We start from the raw sequence: 15706 nt of genomic DNA on the forward strand, positions 1-15706 counted from the left end.
CTTTATGTTCAAGGGACTGATAAACTGAATAGAAATTAATTAATTGGTCGATTCGTGTATAAAGCCCGTCAAACTAAACAGGCATCTGAAAACAACGGAGTCCGTTAAACTATGATAAACTTCTGAGCCTCCAAGGTCCACACACCCGGTATGGATCTGCAATTGTGTGTTGCCTTGTGAGGAAGAAAGTCCGGCTTGGATGGCAGCTGTGCATTTGCGAAATGTTTTGTACTGCATTGGTCGCTCACCTGACGTGGGAGAGAAGGTAAGCCGCCTTGAGTCCCTATCAGGGAAAAAGGCGGTGTATAAATAAACATAATCAGTTGGCATCCGTCTCGGGGGACAACGGACGGGAAGAAGAAGAAGAAGAAGAAGAGGAAGAAGAAGAAGAAGAAGAAGAAGAAGAAGAAGAAGAAGAAGAAGAAGAAGAAGAAGAAGAAGAGAGCGAAGGCAGATTCCCTGGCCACTGACAAATAAAGATCTGCTCTCCAAGGTACCGCCAGTAAGGCAGAAGGCGCTTCTCCTAGCGCCAGGTGCCCCCAAACAAACACCATACGTATTTAGGGAAAATGTAAATGACTTCTTCTGCTGCTGCTATCGGACTTTTTTATCCTGATTTTTGGGAAATCAGTGACTGGAACGATAATTCTGGATGTGAGAGAAGGAGGCTGATGGCTAAAGAGGGGAGGGTTAAAAAAATAACAATAAAAATCCGTCCTTTATTTTAAATCTTCTCACTTGAAACCCAACCACAAAGGAAAGGTTTGCGGTGTAAAAACGGACTGAAATATATTAGCTCCGTTTAGCTCAATGCGTTTGGATAGAGAGCGGGGCAGCAGCGGAGTTATTCCTTGTTTTGTTCTGTTTAAATGCTGTTCATCCTGTCCTCCCAATTTCGTTCGTTCTTAACATTGTGAAGAAATGGACAATGAAATCGTGTGTGTGTGAATCATAGAGTTGGAAGGGATGCCGAGGGTCATCTAGCCCAACCCCCTGAAATGCAATAGCAATGCGACAAAGATATAGATCGCAATCATTGCTTCTTCCTTAGACAATTCCTGTCCGAGGTGCTGAAACTGCCTCCTAAAAACGCAGTACAGATTCATGCCAAGCTGGTATATATTCCAGCTACCCCGATGTGTAGTTTTCCTCTCGTGACCGGTTGTTAACCTCTGGGATCAAGCCAGATGGAGTCATTCTGAAAAATCTTTTTTTTAAAATCTATTTATCATATTTTTAAACTATATAGGCACCTACAATTAAGCTAGGGATGGGCAAATATATCACCAGCTGGATATAAATGCCTCTAACTGGGGCTGACTCGAAGACAGAATGAAAGTAATGGGGTTTTTTTGTTTTTTGTCTGTCCTAAAAAGACGAAGAAATAAAGCTAAATGGCGTGCGGGGGGTGGTTAGAGGGCCGGACTAGGATCTGAGAAACCAGGGTTCGAATTCCCACGCAGCCATGAAGCGCACAGATGACTTAAGGCCGGTCACTGTCGTTCAGCCTAACCTACCTCACGGGGTCGTTGTGAAGATAAAGTGGGGAGGGGGAGAAGCGTGAATGCCGCATTGAGCTTCTTCGAGGATGGGGAGGGGATAAATGTAGTGCATATATAAGAGTTAACGACGAGACTCCTTTAGCTGAAATGTAAGAGGGTTTTTTTAAAATGTCAGTTCAGCCCTACTGCTTCGTTGGTGATAAAATCAGCCACTTTTAACTTAGGCACGATGTAGCTGGTCATTTTTAGCAGAAAAGCTATGGAAAGAATCGGTGACATTTTGTCTTTTTTTAAAAAAAAGTCAGCTGAGTTTATTTTGAAAGCTAGTTAGTGGGGAGAGAGACGGAGACAAAGCGATATGCTGTTTTTAGAAGATGTCAGTTCTAAATTAAACAAGCAAACAAAACCCCGATGGTATATTTTTATTTCTTGCAGTGGTGTGTATTATTTTATTCCTATCGAGATCTGCTTCGGTGATCCTTGACAGTGAGGTTTTATGTCGTGAAAATAACAATAAAATACAATAAAAACAGCTTTCAGTCTCATCTTCACAGAGTGCGATCTGTGGGCCACTAAAATAGTAATTGTGGAATACAGCCATCATGAATAATGTTAGATGTTATAGCATGCGCGTCTCCAATATTTTTTTAACGAAACTCATAACGCTTAGTCGTGGGGTGGGTGTTTTTTTTTACTGTTGATTTTATTGCTTATTTTTTTTACTTTTCCTTGGATATTGTCTATGTTTTTATTATGGTGCGAACTGCTTTGGTATTCCTTTTGTAAGTGAAAAGTGATATAAAAATCGTTTAAACTAAATGGACGAAATAAGAGGCTTCCAGGAAGAGCCTAGCATTGGGAAAGTGATCTCCGCAATGAAATCGGTACGCACGTCACCGATCAAAAGACCGAGGAAGGATCTTCTATCGCAGAATCTTAAATTCCATGCCTGCACCAGCGGGGCTCCAGACCCTGAGGTTTTGGGGAAACTGGCCATTTCCACCAGAGACGAGAGTTGGTCCAGGAAATCCAAGTAAACTGCAGTCCTGAAGTGCGAATTATCGCGTCTCCCAAACCATCTAATGAACTAAGCGTTTATTTGAATCCCTGGTCCTCCCAGACTTCTGCTTGAAATTTGCTGCAATAGCATTGTCCCCCGAGATATAATATAGCTGATCTTTTCGGATATCCCCAAGCTTTCGCTCAAATCAAGACTTCCTCAATGTCTTTTGTCTTCCGTACTACAGCTTTACACACCAGGGGCGCGGATCGACCTAAGTTCTGCACCACCATGTCCCGGGAATTTCCGTGGAAGGAGCTCCTAGTAAGTGCGTTGCAGCTCAACAGGACCATGTCTACTTAGAAGTCAGTACCATTGAATTCAGTAGGGCTTACTCCCAGGTAGGTACCCATAGCGTGCTCTCTGTCTCTTTAAAGCCTTTGATTTAGGCTGGATCCTGCCCAGTAAAATCTGTTTCATTTCCGCGCGCGCGCGCACCCACACACCCACACACACCTTGGCTTTGAGTCCCCTCGATAGCTACGATTACTCACTGCAAATGTATTATGCAAATTTCCAACAACATCCAGACTTCAAAGCGTTGCCTCCCCCCCCCCCCCAGTTGTGGAATCGTCATAACACTCCCCGATGCTCAGTTTTTAGCTCTCAAGAGGCCGTTTAAAAGAACTACTGGAAACTGATTTTAGGCGCAGAGGCTCTTCCTCTGCCCCCCTGGTAGGGGGACGTTGGTGGCTGTTCAGGAGAGACCTGCTCTCCCCACTGAGCTCAGATCTCTTTGGCTTCCGCTGTGCCTTCCTGTCTAGGGAGAATCCAAGGGAAGCAGCTGCCCCAGAGAGTGATATGTGCAGGGTTTTACAGAATCACAGAATGATTGGAAGGAACCACGAGGGTCATCTATTCCAACCCCCTGTAACGCAGGAATCTTGGATGCAGGGGTGCAGCCGGGATTTATGTTGAGAGGCAGGCTTTAAGTTGGGGGGGCAGTACCTCAGTTAGTTAAGTATTTTTCTTGATTTACTTGATTTAAGGGGGGCAGCTGCGCTACGCCCACGCTTTGATGCTTCTTCATCTCCAACAACTCATTCACGGAGAGAAATTATTTGCACCGCTCCTCTGGAAGGATCCTGGCATCCAATGAAATGTTGACATGTGGGGGAGACTGTGTTGACATGTGTTGATGTAGGAGAGACTGAAACAGCACAAACAGGAACTTAACAGGAAGAGCAAACCATCTCTAATGCATCATGGGTTTTTAAAAATTGTAATTTATTGATGGTTCAAAATCACATAATCAGCTTTAGCATAGCATTGCAAACAGCTTTAAACGATGATATAAACAAACAAACAAACAAACAAGAACGCCAAGTAATTAAAAAAGAAAAAGCTGAGAGAAATAAAAGTTGCAGGTGAGGCTATCGCTGTGTATTACCTAGCAATTTATTGATTGTCATTTCAAAGAAAAATAAACTGCATGAAGCTGCGTACAGGTTAAGGACACAAGAAGAGCCTGCTGAGTCGGGACTGAAGCCCATTTAGTCCAGCATCCTGCTCTCACTGTGGCTGAGCAGAAGCCCACAGAGAGGTCATGAGCGCAACAGTGCTCTGCCCACATGCGATGCCCAATCACCGGCATTCACAGGCATCCTGAAGGTGGATGGTGGAAAATAAATTTGGAGAACAGCCCCCACCATGCTTTGCATGTGAGCTCCTGGATGAAGATGGGCGGCACCCTAAACAACAAAACAAAGGACTCTGGGCAGCATATGTCTGGGGCTTCACTGCCAAAAGATCCACTTGAATTCCCAGCTGTGTTTCCACCCAAGACTTTAATGTATAAATCAGATTGGTCCATAGGGGAGGCACAAGTTATAAGATGCAGTAGGTACATAAGAGGTATAGCATGACTAAGTGCATGCTAAGATGCTGATGATCCAACAAGCAGGATGCTCTTATGTACTAGGGGTGTCCAATGGCACAAGGTGTAAAAATTATTCTGTTAACCCACTCAGCCACTGGAGCCAGCTCTCCGCTCCCTAGACCACTGGCCCCCTCCCCAGGCTCAGACACTTCCTAGGGTCCCAGTTTCACCTCCCCCATCCTGCTCGGATCCTCTCCTAGGTTGTCCCACTCTATCTCAGAGCTCTTCCGATTTCTCTTATGGAGCCAAACCCCCCCCCCCCATGAAACTTCCCATGAGATTCATGGCTGTGGATTTTTGCAGGGGAACTTGCTGAGACATTTTGCATGTGCCATATGATATAAATGGAGATTACAGACATCTAAACTATCACCTGCCTTTATTATAACTGCGATGACAAGCACATTAAATATGTATCACATTTCTACATGCTATTAGTTATTGGTAGACTTTCTTCATTTGTTTTTTAAAAGTTTGATATTTGTTTCACTGTCCAGTACAGTCCCCCCATGGCTCTTGGAGCCATCAAAAGGCATCTGAGAGCATCTTCACTTGATCTTCTGGAGAGCGTTGCAAAGAAGTCCCAACTCATCTGCAAAGAAATTAAGGAAGTCAGTCTTCTGTTTTGCTCTTTCTTTTGCTACAGTTTTATATGCAACCCTTCATCCATAGAGCACAATGGAGTCATTCCCATTTTATCACCTCAATGGCACTAGGTAGACTCAGTGACACAGGTGGCTCTGTATAGATTTGAATCTTGGTCTCCTCAGTCCAAATCCTGCACTCTGCAGAAGCCAGCCAAACAGAAGGAGCCAAGAGGGCACAAACTGAATGTACTGGCACCCAAGAAGTCTTAAAACAATGAATGTTGTTGATAATGTGATATAGGATGAAGAAGAGCATTGCATTTACAAGGAGGGAGAACGGCATCATCAGGCATGAGCGCAGCCTACTTGACTCTGTTTATCTCTTTCCTGCATTTATGTCCTGCCCTTCCTCCCCAATGAGCCCTATCTGGAATCTAGCAGAAGTCTAGCCCTCATTTCACTGTTAAAAAATCCATTTGTTAGCCCATTCAACTTGGGAAATTACAGAAATCTGGCACTGAATGAAATTTGTAGTGGTATCCTGGCATACAGATTTGTGGCCATATCCCAGCAAACAGATATATGGCAAGGCTTGAGCTAGGGATTGGCATTGCAGGCAACCGGATTTTGGCGAAATATTAGTTAAAACTCCCCAAGAGACTTTTTGGACTGTGGAACAGATTTCCCTAGGAGTTAGCTCCTTCCACTTCTCTGAAAATACCTACATGCCATTAAGCTTTTACTGATGCAGGGTTTTCAACATGTATATATTGGTGCAGGGGAAAAAATCATGCAAAAGATACAGCAGTATCAGCTGTTTATTCCCCTTTTTTCATCCCCACCTCTGAGTTTCAACACTTTATGAAATTCTTCAGACCACATCCATACACAATGCGCTTTCCACTGCACCTAACTATGTTTTGTTCAGTGAGGCAGATTTGTCCCCTGCAATGAGATGACCTGTTTTGACTCCCAGTCCCTGAACCACAGCAAATCTCTTAGTGTGCAGCAGGATCTGTAGGCTCCATTAAAACTAATGGGGCAAAAACAGATGTGCAAGAGTTCTCTGTGGACACTGAGTCAGACCCATAAAGAACTCAGGGTTTGGGTATTTTCAAAGGAAAATCGTTGTATATTAAAATACAGTTACTTACTGCTGATGGCATCAGCTAAATTCTTGAGCTGCTTTGTGTTGTCCAGAACTTCAATCCGCTCAGTGTACGGGTTGTAACGGACAGAGAACGGACGGGAAATTGTTGAGGCATATTTCCTAAAGGAGAAAACAGAAACTTTGTTGCATTGTTTATGGATTAATATACTGATTGAGTGAATAATTTGCATCCTGCTCTTCAGCTGAGCAAGCCCTTCGCAGAGACACATGTCTTGAGAAGGGATCAAGGCCCCTCCCTTGATTTGGGATGGAAGATTAAGATTGCAATCCTATCTGGGGTTGCCGTATTTCAAAAAGTAAAAACCAGGACACCCCAAAAATTGTTGAGCTTTTTAAAGTAAAAGCTACAACATTTTTTGAGTTTTGGAGCTTCTTACGGCATTTTCGGTACAATTTAACCCCCGTTGCTGGTTTTCCAGGACACATGGCCGATTTCTGAAAAATAATCCAGGATGCCATTTTCGGAGGCAAATTCGAGGACATGTCCTGGAAAATCAGCCCTATCTTATACCCAGTCTCCTGAGAGTAAGCAACACTGAACTTAGTAGGTCTGACCTCTGAGTACACATGCATATGATTGCATTGTATATTTTCATCTCATTTTGCTATTCTACCTTCTGCCCATAGCTTCACATTTCTAGCCCCAGTCAACATGTTCTTTCCCCACTCTTCCAGGTGGCATTTTCTATCTAACACCAGTTTAGATTAACTACAGATAAATGTTGATTTACTCATTTCATACAAAAGTTTTTAATTCCCAGGGTGGCTGGCAGGTGAGTTTCTGTGAAATTTCTGTATTATGCACACACAGAGGGACACTGGATGATCCAACCAAATCCTAATGGAGGTAAAATTATTACCTTAACTTTTGCTTTGCATCTTTGAAACTTTCAGCAACATAGTAAATGGGCTGGAATTCGGTGACAGGATATTTTTGAACTGCTGTCCTTTCCAAATTGAGAGGTTCAATGGCAGGCTTGTTTGATAAGCAATACTAAAGAGAAAAAGGCAGATAGGTTATATATTCCTTCATGTGGTAAAACCTCGAAGCAGTTTACAATTAAAATTAAAATGACCAATATATTATAAATATTAGTATCATTATTATTACTGTCATACAACAGAAGGACAAGCTTTTTAACTCTAATTATTATTTCTAGCAGCAAACTCCTTGTGGTAAGTGCCACAAGGATGGTTAGCAAACAGGAGGGAAATATCAGCAGGCCTGAGGTTCACAGAAGTTCAAGAAATCAGAACAAAACAAAACAAAACAAGGAGACAAAAATCTTTATAAAAACAAGGACCAGGCTACCCAGGACTGAGCAGCCTTCATTCTACTTCTACTGATAGAGGCATTATGCCTCTGAATACCAGTTGCTGAGAATCGCAGCCAACCCACACCCAGCATCAAGGTTTCTCACAGGCATCTGGTTGGCTACTGTGAGAACAGACAGACGAGATGCTGGACTAGACGGGCCCTTGGTCTGATTCAGTAAGGCTCTTCTTAGGTTCTTGTGTTCAGATCCATGGAATGTAGAGCAACCATTAGAAGAGAAAAACAGGAGAGGGCCCCTGATTGCCATGTTCTATTGCCACTGTTGGAGATAGTATACTTTTGAATTCCAGGTGCTGGAAATCGTAGGAGGGGAGAGTGCTGTTGTGCTCAAGTCCTGTTTATGTAGGCATCTGCTTGGCCACTGTGAGAACAGGATGCTTGACTAGATGTGTGCCCCCTGGTGGCCTCATCCAGCAAGCTCTTCTGATGTTCTCTTTTTTTATATACATAATAATTTTTATTAAGTTTTCCATTAAACAATCCAATCATATCACATTAATTATTCCAAATTATACCAATACAAATCATAAAATCCGAATATTTTGCCAAATTATAAATTTTGTTGGGGGTTCCCATGCTTCGAGTTCAGTAGGGTCTGATCATCTCATATTTGTGCTGCTTTTAATGTTCACCAGTCCCATCTTCCAATCTTCTTGATGTTATCCTTTTTCTTCTTAATAGCCTCTTAGTTGTTTCCACAGGCGAGTTAAAATAAACAATATTATACTTCTGTGTGAACTTTATAAGGCTCTCCCTTTTTCTTTTTCTTTTAGAACTGGTAAGTCTTTTGTTTGCAGTAAAACTTAACACGCGGATCCAAAAGTCTTCTTCGAGTGGCAGACACCATTTTTTACCAGCTCCAATGAAATAGAATCTAGGCGTTTGCTCTTTAATTTTCCCAGACAAGTTGCACCATAAATTAGCCTTTCCAGAGGAGATATGCCTGGAATCTTAGAGTACAAACATGATAACAGAGTGAAGGCTTGCCTCCCCCTATGGCTATTAATCTCGCAACATAGTCTGTCTCATAATGGCCGATCCCGGTTGAAAACTGCATCATAGAGAGCCTTTTATTTTCTTCCCAGATATTCCAACAAACAAAGGCTTTACTTGTTATTTTCATTTCCACACAGTTTATTTTCCAATCTCGCTTGTTCTAGGTCGTTTTGACGGTTCTTCTGGGGGGGGGGTTGTTAGGTAATATCATAATAAGAAAAGAGAAAGTCCCCCCCTCCTTTCCGTTCCATTTCAACATACCGGCATAGATGTTATTCTTTGATGTTATCTCCAGTCCACTCCATCACTCTTAACTTCTCAGTGGCAGATTTAATTAGCAGCTGAAAAAACCCCTTCTTTGCTCGAAGCATTCTTATTTCCAATTTTTTATCTTAAGAAATGCAACTAGGATCGCTCTCGGAGACAGCGTCCGGGAGATCCGAGCTCGCTCGAGGGCTTTCCGTCCAGTGCCCTCACCCCCTCCTTCTTTCGAACTCGGGGGTGATTTATGGGCAACCGCGGACGTGGCTGCATCTCCCCTTACACCGGGGAGAAAAACGGGAGGCTGAATTACTCCCATATCACCCCTTTAATTACCTTGAGTGAGCTGGAGAGATGGTATTGTCGGTCATCTTCCAAGGCGCCCCTAGCGGAGCCCCCAGCTCTTCTGATGTTCTCATTGCAATGTTTAGTTGCAGGCCCTGCTCTCTCATTCCAGTAACAAAGGCTATATTCTCTTTCTTACTGATAACGCTTAACGCCGGAAGCAGGACAGGGCCCCTATTATATGTTATACACACAGGTCCTAATCTAGCTCCATTCACATGCAACTAGCATGGAGCACACTCAAAGGGCCCAAGTTATTTGTTGAGTGAGTGCAGGGCTCCTTGCCCATCTCTGAAAGATTATAAGACTTAGAGTCATGGAGTTGGAAGGAATTAGGGTCATCTAGTTCACCCCCTGCCATTCAGGGATCTTTTTGCCCAGTGTAGGGGTTCAAACCCACAACCCTGAGATTAAGAGTCTTATGCTTTAATGACCAAGGTACATACAAAGTAGACCTACATAAATACCTTTATACGTACTTTTAAATTGAAATACAAGGTTTGATTTTCAGAAATAGGAACAACTGTGGATTCATACCTGTAATTCTCCAAATGACGACAGCAGCCCTGCTCCGTATGCCTTTATCTCATTGCCTTCTTTACACAGTCCAAATTCCACAGTAAACCAATAAACCTGGCATAAAGGAAAGTGCAAATATTATATTTCTTGTGCATGAACTCCCAGATGATCCCATTAATGTGGCTATGAGCCAAATAAAGGGTGGGCAGGTACCATGATGGAAAACTACAGGGATGGCCAAATTTTCAAACTTGGGGGTTCAGAACCTTTATCATTTCATATATGAAGGTATTCTGCCAGGTGTGGTTTCTCAAACCTCTGCTTTCCAACAGACAGCTCATCACCACTTCCATTTTGCAACCAGGATATGGAAGGATAATTAGTTGTCCATGACTAAAGCACTGGGAATGGACATGCATGACCTGCCAAAACTCTGCGCAATTATTAAAGATAAAGGAATCCTAATGTTGAAGCCCATCCCCCAAATGAGAACATCATAGAGGTAGAAGGAAGAAGTCCATTCCAGAGATCAACTGCTAATACGCAGGTTGCGGTATATTGCAATCAGGGTGGCAGGCTCTGCAAGAACAGACGCCACATTTAAGCCAGGGCAGGCATAACCAATATGGTGCTCTGCTGAAGTTGCTGGACTACAACTCTCATCATCTTTGGCCATCAACCATGCTAGCTAGGGCTAATGGTATTTGTAGTTTAGCAACATCTGGAAGTCGCCACATTGACTAACAGGAGACGGAAGAGAGAGGCCACGCAGCAGCAACAGAGCACATGCTCTACATCTGGCCAAAGGACCCAGATCTCAGGTTCTGATCTGCATGCAGAAGGGCTCAGAGTTCAAATGCCTGGCATTTTCTGTTTGTATAAGATTTTGGCCTTAAACTGGATCAATATAATAGTCCATATTTTAAACATTTTCTCTGTCTACAAAATGAAACTATTATTTTACAGGGGGATTTCAAGAGCATTCTGCACCCACTGAGCCTGGAACTGTCATTCTGAATCTGGTACTGGATCTAACTGGGGGGGCGGGGGGGCGGGGCAGATGGCCCCTGAATTCTAAAGTTACCGTAGCAAGTTTCTCAATGTATTCATCTGGAGCACCCAGAGAAGCCAATCCGATTTCCTGTAAAAAAGAAAGATGGTTGTTTTCAGTTGTTCTTTTTTCTAAAAAGCATTCCCCACCCCCAGTTTGTTTGTTTGTTTTGTGTGGGAAGCACAAGAGCCAAAATTAATTTGGGCAAAAAAATTAAGGAGACTTTCTTTCTTTCTTACTTAGTTATTAATGAATAATTCCACCACTCCCCTCCTGATTATGAATCGTTATGCGTTCATATAGGTAGGTGGGTTTTAGGAAGAAGAAAACTCAAAGTGTAAAAGTATGTAGTTCTCATAGCTGATAGCATTACAACTAAATTCAAGGTGTTGGTACTAACATATAAGGTCCTATACAGCTCACGACCAGGTTATCTGAGAGACTGCCTTACCCCTTCTGAAAGTTTCTCCTATTGATAGGGCTTGTGTTTTTAACGGTTTCAATGTACATCGCCTTGAGATGGTTGTATAGCAGGTGGTTAATAAATCAGTGACAATGATGATAACAACAACATAACATTAATGAGGCAACTTTTAAAGATCGAGCAAAAACTCATTTTTTGAAAAAAATCTAATTTAAATTCTGAAATGTTACTGAATCTCAGTCATGCAAAATGTGATTTAAGTCTAAGTGACACAATCAAAGAAGATAGTTTGAGTCTCTATTCAGGAGCATACCCACCACAAAAATCAGTAGTGAACATATTGTGCAAGTTTATTAAGGCACAATCCACAAACAAAGCATTTCATTTCAGAAGCAAATGAAAAGTTATTTTGCTGTGTTTCCCCCTGGGGGAAGTGTGTACTATATTGGATTTCAGTCTTAATCAGGGCTTTTTTTTCATCCAGAACTCACCAGAACTCAGTTCCCGCACCTCTCAGGTGAGCACCATTGCCATTATAAGAAAACAAGGGAGGTGTTCATAGTGAGTTCCAGCACCTCTTTTTCTAGAAAAACAGCGCTGGTTTTAATACTAGAAGTTCAGTCCTTTGGCAACAATATCTGGAGTGTTTGTGTTTATCTAGATCCTGTATGATGCGTTTTGATTATTTTCTGAAAGGTGTTGTCTGTCGGTTGACATCTCTTTTTTAAAGGGTTTTACTTACTTGAGAAAACTGAGCAAAGCTGGGATCAGCAAACAGAGGGACATGTCCTAGGAGTTCGTGGCAAACATCACTAGAAGAAAAGCAGTATGAATTGATCAAGAGTGTGAAAAACACTGTTCACGCTTTGAACACAAGGAGAAAAGGCATGAAGTTGCCCATCAATCACAGCCAGCAACCGGACTGCAGACTGAGCAGGTACACACCTCACCTGGCCCCAGCCTTTCCCACTACTGTGAGATGGGTTGTGCTTCTATTTCAATCACAGCCATTCTTTCTAAACCTGCATCTCTACATAAAATTTAGCACATGTAAATGTTACGCAAACCAGCCCCCTCTGTTGTACCCGATATATTTCTTCCTTTATTGGCCACCCTGATTTCATAAGGTGCTATGCACATTTAAAAAACAAACAAACCACAAAAACCAAAACGTGGCCTTCCACTTCATTGGCTTACTTACGGTTCTGGCGTGTACATTGGCCGCGATGAATGGCGGATGTATTGAGTAGAGTGAAACACCCTGAACGCCAAGCCAGCCAAAAAATCTCGAGAAGACAGCAGGCCAGCTACAGGACGCAGGCGGAATCCAGTGCAGCCTTTAAAGAACAGCGGAGCTCTGCATTACAAACTGGTTGGGTGGCCATTTGCCATGGATGCATTAGCTGAGATTCCTGCATTGCAGGGGGTTGGACTAGCTGACCCTTGGGACTCCTTCCAACTCTACAATTCTTCGGTTTGATGGTTGAAATCACTTTGGCACTTGTACAAAATGCAGGAAGCTGCCTTTTACTGAGTCTTAGCATTGGTCCATCTAGCTCAGCACCAGGGGAAGCCAATGTGGTGCCCTCTAAATGTTGCTGGACTACAACTCCCATCATCCCTGGGCATTGGTGGTGTTGGCTGAGGCTGATAGGAGTTGTAGTCCAATAACATCTGGAGGGAATCACATGGGCTACCTCTGGTCTACACCAATCGGCAGGGGGTCTCCAGGATTTCAGACAGAGGTCTCTCCAAGGTCCTCCAAGGTATTGCTGTTAGCCGCCCTGAGCCTGGCTTCGGCTGGGGAGGGCGGGATAGAAATAAAATTTATTATTATTATTATTATTACTTCCTAGAGATGCTGAGGATTGAATCTGGGACCTTTTGGGTACAAACCACATGCTCTACCACTGAGCTAAAGCCCTTCTCACTTATGGATCATTTATGCAATAAAATCCTAGGCATGGTTACACAGAAGTTAATTCCCATTGAATTTTCAGAAATGTGGGAATCGTTGGATTTAATGTGGATAGGATTGCAGCCTTAGTACATTCAAATACAGTGGTACCTCGGGTTACATACGCTTCAGGTTACATACGCTTCAGGTTACAGACTCCACTAACCCAGAAATATTACCTTGGGTTAAGAACTTTGCTTCAGGATGAGAAGTCGTGCAGCGGCGGCGCAGCGGCAGCAGGAGGCCCCATTAGCTAAAGTGGTGCTTCAGGTTAAGAACAGTTTCAGACCTCCAGAATGAATTAAGTTCTTAACCCGAGGTACCACTGTATTAGGATCACAGTTATAGCAATTGTGTTGACGATGTCGGATATTGGATCTTCACACCTTTACTTACTTTTCAAGAAGTTTGAGACATCTTCCAGCTGCGGGATGTTGTCTTCTTCATAGCCACAGTATTTCTCCAGGAGAGGGAAAACATGATTGTGTTCATAACAAGCGTGGGTGGGATACAGGGTCTTCAGCTCCCTGAAGACCGTTCCCCATGTTCTCTTCTCTTCCTCGGTGTATGTCACTCTGGGGATTGGCTGCCCACTAGAAAAAAAGAGGAAAAGGCAGTTAGCTTAAAGCTACTGCATGAATGCACCCCATTCCTATTAACACCAGCACCAAATAAGGTGCCTTTAATCACTGTATAGAAGAGGGGATTGCAGGTGTGGCCTCCAAGGCCCTCAAGGAAACATATCTGACTCCCTTGAATCATCACAACAACTTGGTGAGGCAGGTGCCAGTGTGCTCACTGGTACTTCCTATAAAGGTAAAGGTAAAGGGACCCCTGACCATTAGGTCCAGTCGCGGGTGACTCTGGGGTTGTGGCGCTCATCTCGCTTTATTGACCGAGGGAGCCGGCGTACAGCTTCCGGGTCATGTGGCCAGAATGACTAAGCCGCTTCTGGCGAACCAGAGCAGCGCACGGAAATGCCGTTTACCTTCCCACCGGAGTGGTACCTATTTATCTACTTGCACTTTGAGGTGCTTTCGAACTGCTAGGTTGGCAGGAGCAGGGACCGAGCAATGGGAGCTCACCCCGTTGTGGGGATTTGAACCGCCAACCTTCTGATCGGCAAGTCCTAGGCTCTGTGGTTTAACCCACAGCGCCACCCGCGTCCCTACTCTTTCCACTAACAAGGGTTATATTCTCTTTCTTACTGATACCCCTTAACGCCAGAAGCAGGACAGGGTCCCTATTATATGTTATACACACAGGTACTAATCTAGCTCCATTCACATGCAACTAGCATGGAGCACACTCAAAGGTTTGTTGAGCTTATTTGTTGAGTGAGTGCAGGGCTCCTTGCCCATCTCTGGAAGATTATAAGACTTAGAATCATTGAGTTGGAAGGTATTAGGGTCAACTAGGCCACCCCCTGCCATTCAGGGATCTTTTTGCCCAATGTGGGGGTTCAAACCCACAACCCTGAGATTAAGAGTCTCATGCTTTACTGACCAAGGTACATACAAAGCAGACCTACATAAATACCTTTATACGTATTTTTTTAATTTTTTTTAATACAGTGGTACCTTGGGTTACAGCTCAGCAGAGCAGCACATGGAAACGCCGGTACTTCCTGTAGGTCTCAGCAAATATACATTTCATGATATGCCATGCCCCCACAACAGCCATTTTGTGTTTAGCCACATCTCGGCGGCAGCCATTTTGTGCATGGCACCCACAACGCTTTCTCAAAATTCCAAATGTGACTCGAAAAGATGGGTCACCTCAGCCATGAGGTGACTCTTTCTTGTAGAAAACAGCACCGACCTTATGCACAAATAAACAAGCAAGCATAGCTTGGAGTCAAAGAATTGTGAGGCAAGGTGACACACAGGGGCAGCAGATCAGACCTCCAAGAAATGCCTCGCCCACTGCAGCTCCTGCATCTACAGTGTGCTCCTTTGAGGTAGGTTCTGCTGCCTCCTTAGCAACCCCCCACCCGAATGCCACCTCGATGGCAGCCTCTCAGGGGAGAAGGGATGTTGCTAGTGTCCTTCCACCCCTATGAAGGAAATGACAATGGCTGTCCTCTGTGGTCTCCTCAGGACTGCACCCACCTGGTGTGATTCAGAGTGGTCCCCTTTCCCTTCACAATGGAGGCATTGTGGGAAATTCTAGTGGCAGCTGGATTTGGCTACCTGCTGCTGCCTGGAGTTGCCAAGCTGGGGAATTACATTTAAATGGGGGGGCAGGGTGGACCCTAAAAGGCTGCTGGGCCCCTGGCAAGCATTCTGGGTGCTGATGCCAACTGTGCCCCCCCAAACAATAACAGTATTGTTACCAGCAAAGAAAGTGGGGACTTGTGTGTACAACACAGACATGGACACAGCCAACTCCAAGAGGCCCAGATCCCTCCGAGGCCCCCAATAACAAATGTGAGATGGCTGCCCTCCCCTGAAAAGCTGGTGGTCATTGAATGGTGTGTGTGCACCGTGTCTTGTCACTGAATATGTGGGATGGGGTTTAGCTGCCCCCCATATTTTGGCACTCCTGACCCTTCTTACCAAGCACATTCAGCTCCGAAAACCACAGCGACATGCACCCCCATCTCCCACCTCATTTCT

General features: G+C 43.9%; 1 protein-coding gene across 2 annotated transcripts in view; it reads right to left on the reverse strand.

Moving 5' to 3' along the window:
- Positions 1-3770: 3770 nt before the first annotated feature.
- Positions 3771-15706, reverse strand: part of PAH (phenylalanine hydroxylase) — a 40520-nt gene continuing 28584 nt past the window's right edge. For both annotated transcript variants that reach the window (XM_080971752.1, XM_080971751.1), the window contains exons 6-13: positions 13485-13681; positions 12333-12468; positions 11874-11943; positions 10741-10797; positions 9675-9770; positions 7060-7193; positions 6183-6298; positions 3771-5033 (exon numbers count right to left, since the gene is read on the reverse strand). In XM_080971752.1, the coding sequence (XP_080827878.1) occupies positions 4990-5033; positions 6183-6298; positions 7060-7193; positions 9675-9770; positions 10741-10797; positions 11874-11943; positions 12333-12468; positions 13485-13681 (850 nt within the window). In that variant the 3' untranslated portion in view covers positions 3771-4989. The remainder of the gene's footprint in view (positions 5034-6182; positions 6299-7059; positions 7194-9674; positions 9771-10740; positions 10798-11873; positions 11944-12332; positions 12469-13484; positions 13682-15706) is intronic.

Source organism: Podarcis pityusensis (genome assembly GCF_964106645.2).
Source record: "Podarcis pityusensis genome assembly, chromosome: 10".
NCBI lineage: Eukaryota > Metazoa > Chordata > Lepidosauria > Squamata > Lacertidae > Podarcis > Podarcis pityusensis.